Source organism: Plectropomus leopardus, chromosome 5, assembly GCF_026936395.1.
Source record: "Plectropomus leopardus strain MGB_pleo_1.0 chromosome 5, ASM2693639v1, whole genome shotgun sequence".
In the NCBI taxonomy this organism is placed as follows: domain Eukaryota; kingdom Metazoa; phylum Chordata; class Actinopteri; order Perciformes; family Serranidae; genus Plectropomus; species Plectropomus leopardus.
Genome location: NC_142180.1, coordinates 27399191 through 27418373, shown reverse-complemented (window position 1 = coordinate 27418373; position 19183 = coordinate 27399191). Strand labels below are relative to the sequence as shown.

General features: G+C 41.2%; 1 protein-coding gene across 1 annotated transcript in view; it reads right to left on the bottom strand.

Moving 5' to 3' along the window:
- ell (elongation factor RNA polymerase II) overlaps positions 1–19183 on the bottom strand; it is a 45617-nt gene that overhangs the window by 2801 nt on the left and 23633 nt on the right. The window contains exons 3-11 of the mRNA XM_042481924.2: positions 17266–17387; positions 15075–15238; positions 12457–12707; positions 12249–12373; positions 7115–7196; positions 2963–3584; positions 2472–2538; positions 162–333; positions 13–57 (exon numbers count right to left, since the gene is read on the bottom strand). Coding sequence (XP_042337858.1) covers positions 13–57; positions 162–333; positions 2472–2538; positions 2963–3584; positions 7115–7196; positions 12249–12373; positions 12457–12707; positions 15075–15238; positions 17266–17387 — 1650 coding nt within the window. The remainder of the gene's footprint in view (positions 1–12; positions 58–161; positions 334–2471; positions 2539–2962; positions 3585–7114; positions 7197–12248; positions 12374–12456; positions 12708–15074; positions 15239–17265; positions 17388–19183) is intronic.

Sequence of the window (19183 nt, the reverse complement as noted above, 5' to 3'; positions counted from 1 at the left end):
ACTCAAACTTACCTTTTTTATTTTATGATACTCTTCAAGTATCTGATTGTGGATTGTCTGTAGAGAGAACACACAAAAAAGGATAGAACTGATTCAGCATCTTTTTACTCAAAATATTTTCAACAAAAATAGCCAAATTGTGTATCCTTTAGGAAATCTACCTTGTACTTGTCTGTGCCTTGATGGAGCTGTTTGAGCTCATTGTCCAGCACAGTGAACTGCCGGGTGATGCCCTCTATCCGAGCATGCAGACCCCGGTACTCACTGTACTCGGCGTTGAAATCGTTTTTATACCTCTGACGCTGCTCCGGAGACTCGATCACTGTGTACTTCCTGAAGGTAAGGAGAAGAGAAAATGTTAGTGAAAAGAGATTTTGGGAGAAAGTTACAATGTGTTTTTTAAAGCCTCCTTTATGCATTTAGCTCAATTGAGAGGAATAATGGTTATTAAAAAGACTTTACGACCCTGTTTACAACTGGTATTAACATCTGTCTTAGCGCGATTTTATCACAAGTGGACAGCTCTAATATTGCTTTTCACTGACCTCAGAACTCAGAGGTCGGAGCTGGGAATTAAGCCACACTCAAGTTGATCTTGTTCCAGCAGTCAGAGAAACAAAGATGTTAATAATACCAGTTCAAGCCAACTTAGCCACTGTTAGTGATACCAGTTGATAAGAACACATTACGCCATATTTTGCACATTCAAACACTGAAGGAACATGTCCGCGGATAGAAGTTGGGCAGGATTTTGTGAATGACTGTTTTAACATCTACTGTTGATGTGTGGAGCAGCCATATTGGATTTGGAGGTTGGTGAGATTCCTCCGACTTTCCCAGTTGGAAATCTGACTTCAGGGGGATTCCTAGAGAAATTTCCAACAGGAAATTGAAAATTCTGACATCCCAGTGCAAAAGGAAAGTACCATAAGTGCAGGTGTGAATGCATCCAGTGCATTCTTAATGCGTCTTGAGATCTGATCGCTCAGCCGACATTTGGAGGTGGTTTCGCCTGCATATGGCCAAATTCTTTCAGCAGTGTGTAAGTTTAATGTGTCCTGGACCACAGTGAAGGACAGTTTACTCAGATGACGTCTTTGCTTGTCCGATTCCCTGATAAATAAGTAAGTAAACTTTATGTTGCTGCAGTGCTGAAGAATGACCTCCAGAGCTGCTCTCGTCCCGGTGAACAGTCAGTTCAACCTCTGCTCTGTTAGCATAAGCTAACACAACTCACGCCAACATCGAAATCGCTCGACTCTGTTGTTGTTACAGCCAGCCGTATCTGTGTTATATATGTTGCCGCATTTGTGTTGTTTATGTTGTTCATTCCTGTTTTAATGAGAGTGAGAGCTTGTTGTGTTTTGAGGATCTTTGTTTGCCTCCAGGTACTGCTGCCCAGCACCTATTGGATGTCCCCCGTCGGAAGCTGCTGTTTCGAATTCGTTGATCTGCTGGCTGGCCCTGGGCTTGGCCTACTTAACGTCCGAGTCGGCTGCAGTGAAGCTGATGATTGTGGCTGACAGCTCAGCATTTTCCCCCTCGCCCTCTGACTGTGATTCTGCGCAAACTGTGTGATTTTGTTTAGCCATGAGCTGAGTTGTTGTTTGTTTTTTCTTGCTATTTGATTAGATGTGTGCTAATTATCTTGGTGCTTGTTTGATTCATCTGTGTATGTGTATATGTACCGCCACCATAGACTTGTGCTACCACCATCGTACCTGCTGTAAATACTCAGCACTGAGTATTCCTTTTTTCACAAGGCTGTAGGGATGGACAGCTATTTATTTTTGAGCACTGTTTTCTCCCGTTTTTATTTAGGTTAGCATTGTCTTTTTGGTGGTTTCCTTTGTTTTCAGGGCTTTGCAGCACTCTGGGGGAGAAAGGTGGGTTATTAAAGTCCTTTTTTCATTGACCACACTGTGTTCATCTGATTATGATTGTTGTAAAAATGTTTCACATCTATTGTAACTTCTCAATAAATTGCTCACTGTTTTTTTCGTATACTATCTTTAACTTTTTATTATGCACTCTGGGGCGTGAACCTGTTTCTAACGGGTAAATTTTGGCAGTGTGGAGCTAACAGATAGCCCTGTCACCATGTGTGCATGGATGGACTCTCACCAAATGTCCCCAGTATGAAGCTACAACCCTGCAGCAAAAGTCTCCTAACGTAAGTGAATGAAATGATGTGGGTTACGCATGTATTTGCATTCGGAGCATGGTAGTGAGATCCAGTCACAAGCGGTCACTGAATTTGCATGTATACACATTATAATGCCAGCTGTGAACCGACAGACTTAGAACTGTCCACTTGTAATCAACCACCAAAGACGCATGTTAATAGCAAGTGTAAACAGGCTCTATGAGAGGTACCAACACAAACCAATTATACTGTTTTTTCCTCTGCATTTTAAAATTCTAAAAACAATGGACCCCCTCAGACAAAAAATCCAGTAGCAATTACTCACAATAAATAGTCTGCCACCTCAGGTGATGATGAAGGAATACTGGTACTGTTGCACATCCCGTTCAGATCTAAAACAAAGTGACAAAGTAAGAAAATGGCATTAATCCGTGGTGCAACAGAAAAGGCGACACCACAAAAAGATCTTTATTCATAATTACTTATTGTTTCAATCATTCATCTCTTAAACATGTATCCTTTAAAGATGCTTTCCGCCAGTCTGATTCACAGGCATGTATTCGAGGTTATTGAAAGCATAAAGCTGAACAGCAGGGGTCTCCGTTTAATCAGTGAGTCACACACCGGTCACATGACACATCACCAACTCACAGTAATGACTAACTGGTGTCCATCCACATAGAAAGTTCTACTTTTGTTCAGAAATCTATTTTATGATGCAAGAGCTGTGAAACTGAACTTTGTAAATAAATCATATTGTGCAAGAGAAAAAGGTGTGTGTGTGTGTGTGTGTGTGTGTGTGCTCGTTGCTCTCACCTGTGCTTTTCTGTGGAATACTGTTGCTTTTGAGGTTTCCTGGGCTCATCTCGCACGCTCGTTTAGGCTCTGGCACGCGCTCCCCACGACTTTTCTTCTTCTCCTCCTTCTCTTGTGCCCTTTCCCTCACCCTCTCCTTGTCTTTGCTCTTCTCCTTGTCTTTATGCTTTTTTGATTTCTTCCTGGACTTGCTGTTGAAGGCTGATGGACTCTTGTCTCGAGGGACCTCCGGGCCTGTGTGTCTAGGAGATGATGTGCCGATGCTGGGCGCGGTGAGCATCGTAGAGCCCGCGAACAACGAAGGAGGTTGGCTGAGTCTCTCGGACACGGCTGTTTCCTGAGAGTCACAGTCTCTCCCATTGTGGCTGGAGTCATTGCTGACATCCGACAGTGCTTCGAAAGGACGTGGGATGTCCAGCACTGGGAGCGGCTGGGAGCTGGATGTCATGCCGCCGTCTGACATAGAAATCGCAACTCCTCCCTGCGCTCCACCTGCCTCCCCTCTCCCGTTGGAGGAGCTGAGCTTGCCGTTTACTGGGGCTGTTGCAGCCTTGCTGGCAAGGTGTGATATCCTGGGTTTTTTGTTTGCAAGAGGGTCGATGAAGTCAGCAGCGGGCCGTTTCTGGCAGAAAGATAGCAGTTTTAGAAGTAGAACCTAAAACAGGGTTTAATATGAATTCAATTCTCCTCAGAGTGAGCGAGAGAAATAGTGCGATCCAGGTCAGAGCAAAAAAAACAAAGGTCTGAGCCATGGAGGACAAGGGAATGTACAGAGGAGAGGATGTAGTACAAGCAGACAGACACAGAAAGCAACACTAAGGCAGAGGGAAGAGCTCAAAGAAAGCTGTAGAGGAGCTGTATTCTCAGTAGCTCTGGTGATGACTGTGTTGTGTTACAGCCTTGTACAATAAAAAGTTTTGGCCTCTATAGCCAATTTTAACATGCATGACAACTGCACAGGGGTTGAATTTTTATATAACTGATCCGTTTGCATATTATTAAGGATTAAAGTTTTACCTTATTAATGGTGGCGCTACTTGAGTGACAGGATGTCTGCAAGGTATTGGCGACAGTCTACACCCCCTTTTACACAGAGATCACACTATAAGGCCACTTCTAATTCCCTTCTTTGTGGCGCCTTTGCATTTTTACACAGAATCACACAATGGCGCCATCATGCCACTCCAGTGTGATTTTAGATAGCATGCCAGCATTGTGGAAACAAAAAAGGGGTGACGGGTGTGGCATTTAATAGCGTCTGCCTCTTCTGTGCCGACTGAACAGTGAGACAACTCCTTGATTTTCCCGTCTAGAACAGGCAGTGTAAAAGGAGCTTATGAGTCAGATCCACCCCTCACTCCTCCACAACTATACCCTTTTGTCCAAATATTGTCACTTCTGGCTCAATAAAACTAAGATGGCAATGGCCGATATGCCAAACTCAAGACTTAGCAGCAGTCCACAAACGTGATTGCTATGTCCATTGTTATATACAGTCTATGGTTGCTTTTACACCTGTAGTTTGGTTCATTTGGCCGGGACCAAGGGGAAAAAAAATAAGACCTTGCATTTTAGTTCTGGTTTCATTTGTGTTCACACAGACTTTTTACAAACAAACCAAGAGGAGCAAACATGAGAGTCTACCATCTGACAGGTAACTTCCTGATTAGACAGTTTCTGCGTTTTTTCTTTCGCCCAGCAGAGGCATCTGACTGTATTAATAACTAATAACGTAAAAGTGTGCCCCTGGTGCTGCACTAATGTGTGTGCCAATAGTAGTGTCGCTGGCCTTTATCAGGATCAGTGAAAAGATTTTACAATCAGTCGATAGAATTATTATTGTTTTAGCTGTTGAAATTATGCTAAAATCGAAAGTCTCCTGTCATAAAATTCTGTGGTTGGTTTGTTTTCTTTCACACTACAAACAAACCGCTCCAGAGACATCACAGCGACTGCTGTGTTCACATATGCCCAAACGAACCTCACCGAGGGGAAATGCTCCCTGTTTCAGAACAACTGCTCCAAATGATCCAGGTGTGAATGCACACTATATGAGGAAAATGCACTGCAGAGTGGATGAAGAAACGCTCTAATGTTGCAGTGTGAACAGGGAAAATGAGGATGTACATGTTTCCATGGTGTATGGCAGTCCTATCAGGAGGCCAAATTTCTGTGATCATGCAGTGCATGAGGTGACCAATTCTGTATTCCAGTGTGAATGGAAAACTTTTGAAAACCTCTGGCAATGAAATGCTAAACGGGGACGACAGTTGGATTTATATTTATCCATCTTTGTGTGGTCTCACACGGTTTGCACTGCAGCCCTCCCTGCTCCGTCCCTCACCTATCTGAGGTTCACACACGGCTTTACCTGCTGTGGTGCTCTCTTTTTATACCAATGCATCTAAACTGGAGCCCGGGGTACTGTTTGCTTGTGTGTTTGTGTACTGTGTTTGCTAAAGGAGGGAGCGGAAAGGAGGGAGCATACAGTAGGTGTCTGAGGTGAGAAGAACCTAAGAGGAAGGAGCTATATATACACACAGAGCAGCTCCTCCCTCCTCAACCTAATGGAAGTGTAAACAATGAGTAAACTTGGATATCTGGACTGACCTAAGAAGAGTGCAGCAGGACACAAAATATGAAGAAACAAATTATGAAATGAGGAGGGAAAAAAGTGTACCATAGGGGCCGTTTGGTTTAACAACACAGCTTAAGTACTTCTGCAAACAATGTTTATTTGTTTAAATGCTCTCGAAGAAACATGCTGCAAAGGAAATTCACGAAAACCTGAAAAAGAAACACAAATCTGTTTGGAGGGGGCCAGAGGATTTTGAAAAACCCTCGCTGGGAAATAACCAGACTGTGGGGACAACCCAGATAGCAGACTGTCGGTAAACGGGTTGAAATCTAGAAACAAATATCCAGTACACAATTTTATCCTTGATTCCCCCCCATGTCTACTGGATCAGCTGGAAAAGCTGATGGCAAACAAGCTCTGGTTAAAGATTAGCTATGCATATTTACACTGTACTGAATTAACATAAAGCAATGAGAGTCTCAAATGTCAGTATAATAACTGACAAGAAATTCATAAAATTATGCAATAAATGCGCTGTTAGACAAAAAGCAGGCATTCCAACTGAATTAGTCCCATTTCAAACTTCATTTTGAAGTGTAGTGAACATTGTGTGGATGTGTAAAAGCTGATTTAAAACAATACAACACTATGAAAAGTACAAAGTTATTATTTGATCCTTAATTTGAAGCTTTTCAAAAAATTGTTAATATCTTATATAACCCCCTACAAGATCAAGCCAGTTTTTGCCAAATCTCAGGAGAGTGTGCTGTTAAAACAGAGACATGTCTCGAACAATACTTATTTTCTTTTGACTTGAAAATGCCTTTTGTCACAATGTATAAAAGGTTCAGGGCTTGTGAAAAGTGGGTCCCATATTTACTTCAGTGACCATGGGACAAAAGAACAGGTCATAATCTGCACTCAGGTTCACTTTTTCAAATGAAATAAAGAGACTCAGGACTGCTGCTAGTCACCTAAAGGGGCAGTGAGCTGTCTTGATTTATTAATGCTCTCTGTTATACCACATTTTCACCACAAATTTGCATGTTTACTTGGGTTTTTTTAAATGCAAATTAACCCACAAAATATGTCCTTTCCCATTGCCAGCAGACCAGAGCTGCGTACACAGTGTTTTTTTTTTTCCCGTGTGTCATATCTCACGTCACTAACAGGCCGGAAAACATGTTAGTAAACAACAGAAAGCACAGCATGGATGCCTTTAGGTTGGTTATTGCTTTTAATATATCTCTATTTAGTCTCTCTTTAAAACTCGGTGCAGAATAATTTGTACAGACGTCTGCGTGCTGCTTGAACGGAGATGGATGGTATTTTGTGTTGGCACATCATTGCATTTCGCTGGTAAGGGAGCTAAATTAAACGCATTTGCCCATGTGTTCTTTCATCAATGCTGATTAGAGCCAGAGGCGACAAATGTCCATGACTACTGCAGAGTCATTTGGCCTGGATGTGAATGCTGATAATAACCTTTCCCATTACATTAAAAAGCCAGATGTTAACATGTGTACGTGGGAAGGAAGTGAGAGAGAGGTAGAAGAGGAAAACAGGAACCTTACCTGAGATGGCGAGCTGCCGGCCAGCTCTTTGGGCGGGCTCTCCAGTGGAGGGGCGGAGCTGTTCTGGGCCTGGCTCTGTTTCCTAAGAGAGTAAACACACAGATGCACACGCAAGGAATTGATATCATGATATCATTTCTGCACAATCTAAACTGTAAATTGCATATCAGCACTGCAGCAGCACTACTTTATATATCCAACTACCTGTTGAGGAGACACAGCTTTTCCATCTGCATTATGTCAGCAACATTAGAGGCTTCAACTAGATCCAAATTGTTCTCCAAGTGCAAGTGTTGTTAGCCCTTTAAAACTTGGAGCGACGTCACTTTCCTTGTGCTGCTTTCAGATGCCTTTAACAAGAATTTAAACCTTGTGAGACTTTTCTCCAAAAAATGTGGAAAAGGCAATGAGCAACTTGTTAACGGATGTTTTAGAAATTGCAAGAAATTAGTAGATTTAGGAAATTACTTTTAAAAAGCTAGGAAAAAATGTCTGGAAAAGACACTTGAGAAAAACTAATAATATATATATACAAATAACAAAACTACATATTTGAAAATATGTTACATTATTGTATAACTTTCCAAGCACTTTGTCCAGGCCATTTCCATTTTTTGAAGTTTCTTATTATTTGTTTATTTCTATTAATTTTCAGGTAAGTTTCTTGTACTTTTCACTATTTATTTTTTTGTGCTAATTTTTGGGTAATTTCGTCTTTCGTTGCTACATTGCCTTCTGTTACTGAAAGAAATCAATTCAATTTGTTAAGGTTTCAAAGGGCTAACTGACCAACACGTCAAAGGCTAAATCCATCATGGTGATATGTGCCCTTTGAGCTTGAAAATACTCGAGCAAAAACACAAACCGCGTCGCTGCCATTTCTCCAGTGACAAGCTAATTCATCAGACGTTTGAGAAGAACAAAAACAAGTTGCAACAGTTGCTTTGTGAAGCTGAGTGGGTAGCTATGACAACAGAGCAAATTAGGACCTACTTGACAAAAGCAGCACTTTTATCATAACCACACACTTCATGTCGAAAAATGGACATTGCAGAACTTTAATCATTAAATCTGTTTACAAGTTTCCAACCAGTTTAATAGTCCAATTCTGCTCTTTTCTTCTCTACAGAAGAATGGGTGTAATCTCTCAGACAGCGCTGCGTGTTTATTTGATGGTTGAAACGATTTTGGCAGCCAGTTCAAGACGCCTGAGAAAGTGGCATGACACTACAGTGACAGAGAGCGCGAGAGAGACAGAATATGGTGCTGCAGCTCACTTTGGCTATGGATTCTGTTTGGGAGGTTTATGCATACTACAAAGTAAACTAAAGGGTCATTTAACAGGATCAGGGATGAAATGCACAGCTTTTTTTCACACCACTTGATCTCTGACCCTCTTCACAAGAGTAGCTCTTTTTACACATGTATTTAGAGCCAATAACCTTCTTAGTGCCAGGTGTGAGCCCGCACTCAGATTGATTATGATGCACTAAACTCTGACCTCATTTTGTACCAGATTAATCTGTCACACAGCAGAAGTGTCAAAGCAAAAGAGCTGTGCCAAATAACAACCACCCAACCTCGATAAACAGTGCCCAACCAACTCTGCCAAGACAAAATTAATTCCCAGCATGACAACCAACCCGCTGATCCAGTCTTGTTTTAAAACATTTATTCACAAGCAGTTAAAGGTGCAGTCTGCCATTCTAATCCAATACACTTTGTTTAATCCAGCAAATATCCCCTCACAGTCCGCTAGCTGTTCGTTCTGTGTGAGTGCTGAAAAATATCCACTGTCCATACAAAGCCCTGGCTCTGTTAATTGTAAAACTAAGTGGATCAGACCGAGCAACACAACACTATTCCAGCCAAACAGCAACAGGGCGCGTTTGTGCTTGTGCACAGGACAGAGGAAAAACAGAGAGAGCAGGAGGGACGGTAAATGTCGTAGGCTTAAATGAAAGAAGTGCTGTATTTGTTTGGGTGCCGAGTTCAAATGTCAACAATCTTTCTACAGAATTGCAGACTCTTAACTTTAGGAATTAATCATTAAAGCTGAAGCTTGCCTGTACAAACAGTTCTGGCTCATGTGTTAACTGACACGATCTACAAACATGACCTTAGAATTTGACATGTTTAAAAGCCCTTTGCACATGTAGAGATGTTGCTGTCACATCTGAGGACAATATCAGAAAAGGGCAATTCGGACACAGAGTCTCCTCAATGCCCCACCCTAGTTCAATCAGGGTGTGTGTGTGTGTGTGTTTTTATGTGTGTGTGTCTGTGGTGGGGACAGTAGCAGGCCGACCGATATGGCTGAACCTTGGACGGGTGCCACCTCACACATGGATCAGCATGTGCTGGAACACTGTTGCATCATGTGCGTTCAAATCGTGTTGGTGTGCTACTCCTGCGTGACTGACTGCATCAGCTCAAAAATCTGGAGGATCTGGGGAGAGGGGGGTGGTATTAAGTGGGAGGCTATGGTTGTCAGCTGACAAACTGACAAATAGAGCTTAAATTATCGCTTAAAAGGAGATGCACAAATAAGGTCCATATATGTGTGAACTTTTATACTTCTACTCCGCTTAAATCTTTTAAATCTGCCCTTTTGTTGTTTTGTTTTTTAATCTTGTTTTTATGAATGATCTTATTTATTGTTTGTTTTGTATGTATTCCTACAGCTTAAGGCAGGTTAGATTTAAGTCTTTTAAAGACATTTTTAATGACGCTCAAAATTAAATTTAAGACCAATTTATCGATAACCAAAATTGAAGGAGACAATTTTACCCAAAGTTTTATCCTTAAGCATGATCATTTTGGTCAAGTTAAAAGGCTGACAATCTACTTCAAATACTGGGGAAAAAAAAAAAAAAATCTTATTATATCCCCATCTGCATGACGTCTGCATTCTGCATTTAATACAAAAATATTTGTAAAAATAGATATTAGCTTTTTTATATGAAAGAATGATTTATAATATCCTGTTTTCTGTGTCTCAGGATTTTTAAGACTTTTGAAAAATTAATTTAAGACATTTTAAAATCAATTATGGCGTTATTTTTAGATGTATTAATTTACTGTCTTGTAAGACTTTTTAAGGATCTGCGAGAACCCTGTTATGCAAAGCACTGTAAATTACCTTTGTGTCTGAAATGTGCTATAAAAACAAACTTGGATTGGAGTGAATATACATGCCTTTACAAACTAAATCCTGGCATGCACACACACAAAAATTATAAAGAGTGGACAGAAAAATTGAAATCAAACTGTATCACATTGTAATGCAGTACAACAGGACTGTAAAGGCCCTGACACACCAAGCTGATGATCGGCCATCCTTCATTGTCAGGCTGTCAGTAAACAATTTGGGCCCTAATTTTTGCGGCGTGTCCCCCCATTGTTGGCACTAGTCTGCCATCATCGGCTTATTATTGGCTGATTCAGCATGTTGAATCGTCTGAAATCGCTCTGATTGGCAGGTCAGGTCAGTGCTCAAGAAAAGAAATGAATGTGAGGAAAGCAAACCAACAACTTAAGTCAAGAGGATACGAAATTGAAACAAACTTGTTATACTAGATAAGATCATTATTTTAGCCATTGAGCTCTATAGTAGAAATGGTTCTTCATTGCTTGTGTTATTGTTCATTAGTGCATGGTAAATATCATTTGTTCTTTCAACATTTCTTTGTGTTGTTTATGTGCTTGCTGGCTAACTAACATCTTGAATCTTCCCTGTTGGTCTAATTTCCACTTTTGAATGACGATCGCCGCCTGGTATGAAGAGTCATTTCCTCTGACGCAGGTGCTATGTGCTAGTTGGTTGTTGAGTGTAGTCTTTGTGGTGTGCTCAAGTGCAACTTTCTGGCTGAGACACAGGTGACATGAGGCGAAACAACAGTCAACCTAGTTCAACTAGTTCATGATGTCAGTTTGGTGTGTATGGCCCTTAATAAACACTAACTTTGTGAAACTGTTTTTTTTCTAACCTTTTTATACCACTAAACCAGAAAGGCTGCAATTTGTGTTGTTATAATAATATTATTTTGAGGCATTTCAGATATTTGTATATGTAGATGAGGTAAATAAAATACCAAAAAACAAATTTCGAAAGCCACATATCACACAAAACAAGCAATAAAACTGTGCCAGAAACAATCTCAACAGAAGTTGGACATTTCAGCTAAGAATAAAAGATAGTATATGTTGCAGGGTTAATGCATTGCATCACACCATATGAGTGTTTCTTTTCTACTGGTCACCTTTAGCAGCTTTCAGAGTTGCACCACAGGTAAAACTAAGCTTATCATGGAGAATAGGAGCTATTCTTGAGTCCACTACGTAAACACAAACTGAACACCAGAGCACTGCTGCCTGGTCTAAATTTAGCTAGCTGGGAGCTTGCTTTTTTCTCCGTGTCCCAGATCCTGAAAAAACAGATTTTTTCCACTGGGAAGAAGGCCAGCGGCTCGTACTGTCAACAAATAAAACACAAAGATGAAATTCAGTGGAGCACACAGAAAACTTCCTGGGGACACACCTGCTATTCTATACCCTAATCATATCTTAAACACCATCATCTTAATTTATTATGTAGAAAGATATTAAAAGGAAAAGATTTTGCGTGCATACTTGTCATTCCTTCACAAAGGTCATCTCTCTACAAAGCTTCGCAGCTCCATGAGTTTTACGTACCAAAGCCATCACCCTGTAGCCCCACCCTCGCCACAGACTTGACACAAACAACAAAACAAGGTGCTCTGCGGTGTCTCAAAATCTCAAACTTGAGAGTAGTCTATCCAGTTCCAGCAAATATAGAGAAAACAAATCAAATATACCAAAGTTAGACACAAAAAAGTGTTAAAATAGAAATGCATTCCTACAGTATCAGCTGCTGTTGCTAAGAAGCTCAAGAACCTCAGGCTGCCGGTATGCTCCGCCACAAAACATTGCAAAACTCTCTAAACACCGGCTTATAACATCATCAGAGTTAAAGGGAAAAGTTAACTGACCATTTAGAGCATGGTACACTGATATAAGGACGACCGACTTCCTGCTGTGTGACAAATTCTATCATTAGAATAAGGTGATGTGTGAGTTTAAAGTGTGAGTGATCCACACATCTCTGACATACTTGAACAGGATTCTCTTGAGAAGCTGCTGGTCTCCTTCTGTGTAGCCCGGCCAATCCTTCTGGATCTCCTTATACAAAAAGTCCTTCAATGTGAAGGTGTTGTCTCTCCCATTCAGGTTCGCCACCTAGAAAATGAGAAAGAGGCATGAGTGGGACTACGTGCCTCTGCAGTACCGGAGAGGCAAATGAGGCAATAAATGTACATCACCTGTTGCAGGTGGCTGTCCAGGGAGTCCTTGTCTAATGGGAGCAGGCCGTCTTTCTGCAACCTCAGGATCAGCTCAGGCTTCTTGTAAGGCTTGAGGGCCAGGAGGTGTGTGAGGCGCTCTCGGAGCGGCCTGTGCTGAGCTGTGCTCTTCTTTAACGTGCCGCTAGAGATGATGACAGGTCGAGATGTCCTCCGCGATGGGGCGACATCAGAAAGGCCAGGTGCCGGTTTCCGGATCTGAACCTTCTTACCTGAGGTGTGGAGGAATTACAGAAGAGAAGGAAGAGTTTGACATTAGAGAGGTTAAATGAGGTCAGGATTTCTGAATAATCCAGTTTTCAGTGTCATCACAGTATTTTCTTCCATGCATCCATTTTCATCTGCTTATCCAGAGCCGGGTTGCAGGGGGCAGCGGGCTAAGCAAGGTACACTAGAGGATGTCTCTCTCCCAAGTGAGTTTTTCGGCTCCTCTGGGGGATCTTGAGGTGTTGCAAGGCCGAATGAGATTAGGGTTGTAGCGATATAATGTTTTCAAGGTATACCATGATATGACAGTTATCATACCATATACATTTGCTTATCTAAGATATTGAAAAAAAATTGCAAATGGGTGAACAATGTCACCTTAAAGGTGCATTATGTAAGATCTGGACATAATTTTAGTTACAACCATTCAAAAATCAGTAGATCATCAGTAGAGTGTGAAGAGGTAAGACTTTTGACATTTTGTCCAAAATGCCTATGTACTGTGTTGCAGCAATATCCACTGCTAAACAGCCAGGGACAGGCCGTCCCTTCTGTAATAATGCATCTGGGCCTGAGAGGCGATAGTGATACTCTGTAGACTCTAGCGTACCGCAGGAGAGGATGAAGAAGTTGAGTCAATGGATACAGTGTAGAAGTTACAGTGTCAGTGAATTAGTTAGTTAATGTGTAAGAAACACAGTGATGGCAGATCTCCAGGAAAACGACTGTTACCCCCATCAGCTCCCGGAAAGAAGCAATGTTCTGCGGCAAAGAAAAGAAGCCATGAAAGAAGAAGCAAAAGTAGATAAAATATTGGTGTGGCTGGAGACAGCTCTTGGAGAGTACCCAGATGCAGTTTGTTACTGAACTCCCAACATTTCTTTTAGACTGTTAAGTAACTCCTAACGTTGGCTATTTACCACATATTTTTTGTGTAACTAATAACAACAGAAACTGTACATGTCGCAATGTCATTTTTGACAATAAAAGGTTATTGTTAAACTAAAATATGCTGCTTCCATAACCTATCTTTATCACAAGAATCTGATAACCTTATCTGAGGAATAATTGCATTGCATAATTGCATAAATATGTAATGTTGGCTAACATATCAATTTCTGAATTTTCACTCCCCTATATCAGCATTAGCATCGGCCCCAGAAATCCAGTATCGGTCAGACTCTACTTGAAATACTTGAAGTCCTTCGCTTGGGGCAGCAATTCTCTCCCAATCCAGAGGAAGCAATCCCTGGCAGATAACCAAAGCCTCAGACACAGAGTATTAGCTTTTTTCTTTTACCACAGAAACCATATCAACTATTTTCAGGCTTTTCATTCTAGAGGAAAAAATAGTTTGTACAGTTTGCTGACAATTTAAATCACAGGATGAATTTTTCAGTACAACAATCTAACAAAAGTGCTGGTAGAAAAGGACTCAAGTGACTTTCTGGCTGGCAGCCAGCGCTTGCTTGTTTTCTTGACAACAGAAAATAACTATAATCTAAGCCTGAAATATATTTGTTTCTGTCAACATCTTTTATCTCGGTGACTGATAATGGTTGAGAGGACTTGCAGATGACTCACATAAGATGTATCATGTGCTGATCTTTACTGCCGCCACGTCCACTCGGACTCACCTTGCATTACAAACATAAGCTATTATCACCTTCTCCCACTGAGACCTTTTCAGGTGAATCAGACTGAATCTTGTGTTGCCTCCTACTGAGACTGAAACACTGTTTGCCTCCACAGCACACAAGGACTAGACGTAATTTTTGACTCACCACTGAACAGTGAATAGGCTTACAGTGGATTTCTTTCTTTTCAGGCAATGAGGCAGGGCTGCTTTGCTTTTCGGCTGCAGCTGTAGCACGACGTGTTTTATAGCTCAGATCCGAGAACAAAACAAGTCAGAAAGTTGATGTGTTAAGCCTGGGGACATTTCTGCCTCTGTGTGTTTAAATTACATTCAGGAGGGTTGGGGAGAAAGAGTGCACAATAGGTGTTTGACCATTGAGGAAGCAACCACCATCAAATTCAATAAAGTCCTGGTTACAGATGAGGCATACTGGCAGTGTGCTGGCCCTCTGCCATTCAGCCCCAGACCCAAACAGCCAGTCTGGTGCAATGTGAACCCATTCACCAGCAGAGAGAGGCTACACAAACACACGGGCCATTTGACTGTTTGCATGGTACAGACATTCTTCCAGTCTCTTCATGCCTGTTAACTCCTAACACCTTTATGGTGTTTAAATGGAAATACCTTCTTATCATCAACATGAAGATGAGTTGATTCTGGTCGTTGCAGGTCTGTGACTGAGAAAATGTCTGGTATTTTGTGGTCTGCATGTGTGTGTGCCATGTCTCCTCACCTACGTATCTTCCCCCAGGCTTGATGACGATGGCACTCCTACTGCGAGTCTCCTCCTCGACCTGGGCCATGTTTTCCCTGGCCTTCTGGTAGGAGTCGTCTGTGGCACACACTGTAATCTTGTCCTGGATCCCACCCAAACAATCCAGCTGAATGCTCCCTTCACTGCCAAGACAAAGACGAGATGGTGAGAAAGAAAGACGAAGAGAGAGTGACCAGAAGCTTCAGTGGAAAAAGAAAAGAAAGCATCAGGAGGAAATGCTGCTTATCTTAAAGATTCTACATGATTAGTTTGACAGAAATAGTATGGAAGTAAACCAAAATTGTATCATATTTTGGGGCAGAAATCCACTGCTACAAGTCAATTCTCAGTAATAACCTTAAATCTCTCTATATTTGCAATAAGCCACCCCTGCACTGTGCATTCCTGCCCAGATGAGATCCATTAAACACCCTGAGGGGCACAACTATTATTTTTTCAATTTCCATCCAACTGTGGGTTCCCACAGTACGACTCACTGCCGCATCAAATCCCATTCTTTCCTGACTCTCCGGCTCTCTTTGATTCCCCTCCACTTCGGTGAGGATTTGGCAGAAAATGAGATGGTGCTGCTGGCGCAGCCTGTGGAAGCTGAGCTCTGTCATTTGGGCTTTAGATTGGAACTAAAGGTTGATTAGGATCCAGTCTGAGATGTGGATGAACTTCACCTGACCCACTTGTTAAAAATATTTTCAGAAGAATGGGGTCAGAAGCTTGACAGTCAGGGAGGCAGAAGATTCTTGTCGTTACCCAATCTGTCCTTCTACTTCCTTCCCCTTCAGCACAAACATCTGGTCCTACTTGTTTGATTGAGTCAGCAACATTTTTGCATATAGTAGGCCTGAAAAGGTGCAGAACGAGTTTGATGCATGGGAGGGGATGGACCTGCATCATAAGCAGGTCTTGTGTCATTGCAACTGTTGCGGCACAAAGAGACAACACTTGCAGCAAGAGCAAGTGCTACAAATATTAATTAAAAATATATTTGATCACGCATTTTAAACTGCAAATGTATCAAAAACAAAGATATCAGCACAGTTTCTGTTTTGAACAACTTAGTTCTTCTTTAGCAACTATGCACAATTTGCAAAAATGTATTTTGTTTTATCATTAACTTAAGAAAAATATGTATTAAAGGTCAGTGTTTGGACCCTGACACACCAATCCAATGGTCAGCTCTTAGTCAATGTCAGCTGTCTGTGAGCCTCTGCTGCTGTAGTTTCTGCAGCATCTCAAACCTTTTGCACCAGTTGGCCTGTATTATTTTTTTTACCGATTCAGCATATTGAATCGGCAACTGAGACATTGTAGCCTGTCTGTTAATTAAATCACTAACTGGCCGTTCAGCTCAGTCCACGAGAAGAGAACGAAGGTGGGGAAAGCAAACAAATGGCTACAGCAAAGAGGGTATGAGATCAAAACAAACAAGCAAACACCGTCTTTAGCAGGAGTGCCATTGTTCGTTAGTCCACGGTAAATATGCTTTGATCTTTCAACAACAGATTTTGTTGTTAATGTGCCAACTGTCAAACACTGTGTACTGCCGGCTGCTGGTATGGAAAGTTGGTTTCTCTCAGGCAGGCACAGAACTAGATGCTAGTTTGCTATCTACTATAGTCTTCATGATGTGTTCAAGTGCAACTTTTGGACCAAGACATAAGCTATTAGAGGCTACAAAACAGTCTATCTTCATCACCATTAATCATTTGATGTCAGTTTGGCATCTCTAGGACTTTAATTGCCATTATTACCTATCTTTTTCACATTTGTTTAATTGTAAATAAACAGGGCAAGAACATGATTTACCAGTGTAATGCCAATAAACCTCGGGGTTATGTCTTTCCATTTTGTAACTGCTACTTGGAGCCAAAGTCCGGATTATGTTCATCAGAGATGTCTGTTAAGCATCACTGAGAGGCCAGTTGATTCACCTCAGGCCCCAACTAAACAGACTGTCTGCCTGGAAAGACTCATTGGGTAACTCTATCGAAAGACTGTTGATTATTTACACAGAGCTAAAAAGGCATAACCCCAAATTAAAATAAATAACATTGCAGTTAGTGAATCTGTGCTTAAGAAAAAGAAGAACTAGTTGCACATTTGATAAAAGGGAGACAAATGAAAGTGAGTGAGTTTTTGTGTTTGCTTTCACCTGGTGATGTACTGCTGGATGCAGTCGAAGCTGCCCTGGGGGTTATCTCTGCCCACATTTGACAGGTAGAAAGTAAATGTTTGCAGTTCACTGGAATTTTCTGACCGTGGTATTGAAATTTTCTGTAAAAGACAAAGAAGAAAAACATGAAAATTTGGCAAATATCCCCATTGCTGGACAAATAAGGATTATCTTACCTTACACAATAAATAAATACAAGACAACTCAGTTTTTAAGGTGCAGCCCATCCTAAGAACAGTCCTATGTTTGTCTTCTTTTTTGGTGCTGAAAAAATGCCACAATGTAGCAAAGGAAGACACGCACACACAAAAGTCCAAAAATAGTCCAACTTGGACTTAAATGTTTGTCATTTTTGGACTCTATGCACATATGCACTTTTTTTGCTGTCTTTACAGACTTCAGTCTGAATGTTTTTTGTTCTCTGAGTTTGAGTCTTACTTTGCTTAATTATTTGGTGTCAGGACAAGGCCTCAAAGTTCCAACTTACTCTTAATTAAAAAAACAACAACAAAAAAGACATTTTCCAGAAAAAAACTTCAGTTCAGTTCAATAAAGATTGCATTTTTATCCTTGCTCTCATACATGTGTGTTCTCCTTTCTTTTTTGGAGCTGTATATTATTAAGACTTTTCAGACAAGCACTAAGAGAGGATGACTAACTGCACTCTACAACCTATTTGTAGACTTTAACACTCATTTTTCTTTTTGATCTATTCAGCACTTTAAACAAATGCCAGTCCTTTATTCATTGAAAACGTGGCCCTGACTAGGCAAAGTTATAAGCAAGCCCCGGGCATTTTCTTGCTGCTTTTAAACACTGAAAACCAAAGAACAAAAAATTGTGTTCCCAACTTGTGATTGGAGGAACCGCAGGTAAAATACTTAAACAGAAGAACTGTGATTGGTTTTTCTGCAGTCTCGACAGTTATGCACATCTTATTCCACCCCCAGAAATAACCCACACTACAGGTGTTTCGTTTAGAAGACTGTAAAAGAAGTGGAGTTTACTGCCGTCAAATAACCTCTAATTAGACAGCTGGTGAACAATTTGTTTAAACTGAGGAAAATCATTTAGCAAGTAACAACTGGGATGCACGTGCTGCATATTTGCTTGAAAATGATATCTTGCACTTTTAGAGTAAGGCATTTGGGGGACATTTTAATGCCGTGCAGAGAGGTATGTCGGTAATCTTCTTAGAGAAATGTGAGAGAGCAGAGAAAGCACAGGAGGGACACTGAAACCTCTTCTTGCCCCTTGAGTCTACCTGATTCCACCTCAAAATTGTATTAACACCCTATAATTAGGATGTGTATTCATGAGTGAATTAAATTCACAAGTTCTGAAAAGAAAAACACCAGATAAAGAAGTTTCAGACTAGCTGTAAAGCAAGGCAGAGGGTTGTGTTTCCAGGAGGCAGGCTGACCCCCCTGCTCATGAGCACATATTCAAGCAGTGTGCGAGCCAAGGACCGTGCATCACACTGAGCCACGCTAACAAAAGATAGCTGAATTAGATGGTTTTAACTGGTGGCAGCTCATTGCCACTGACTTAACCTGGATCAGAGGCCCAGCCTGTGACTCACTGGCTTCTTCACCAGTGCTCGGGACTCACACGCGGTCAGACTGTAGGCAGCTCAGCTCTGTTTACCAAAGGTCTCAACACGTGTGAAGGCTGCAGGTGGCGGACTATAAATAAATGCAGTGTCCTTTATTGTGTCCTCCTGGAAGACCTGTGCTCTTAGTTTTCCATACTACTCCACTTGTGTATGACATAACACATACACTGCCTCTGCTTCAGTCTACATCAGGGAAACTGAACTGATTAACTCATTTTAAAATACAACTTTTATAGCACAATTTTTACTTTTTATTATCATAATTGAGTGTGATTAAAAACA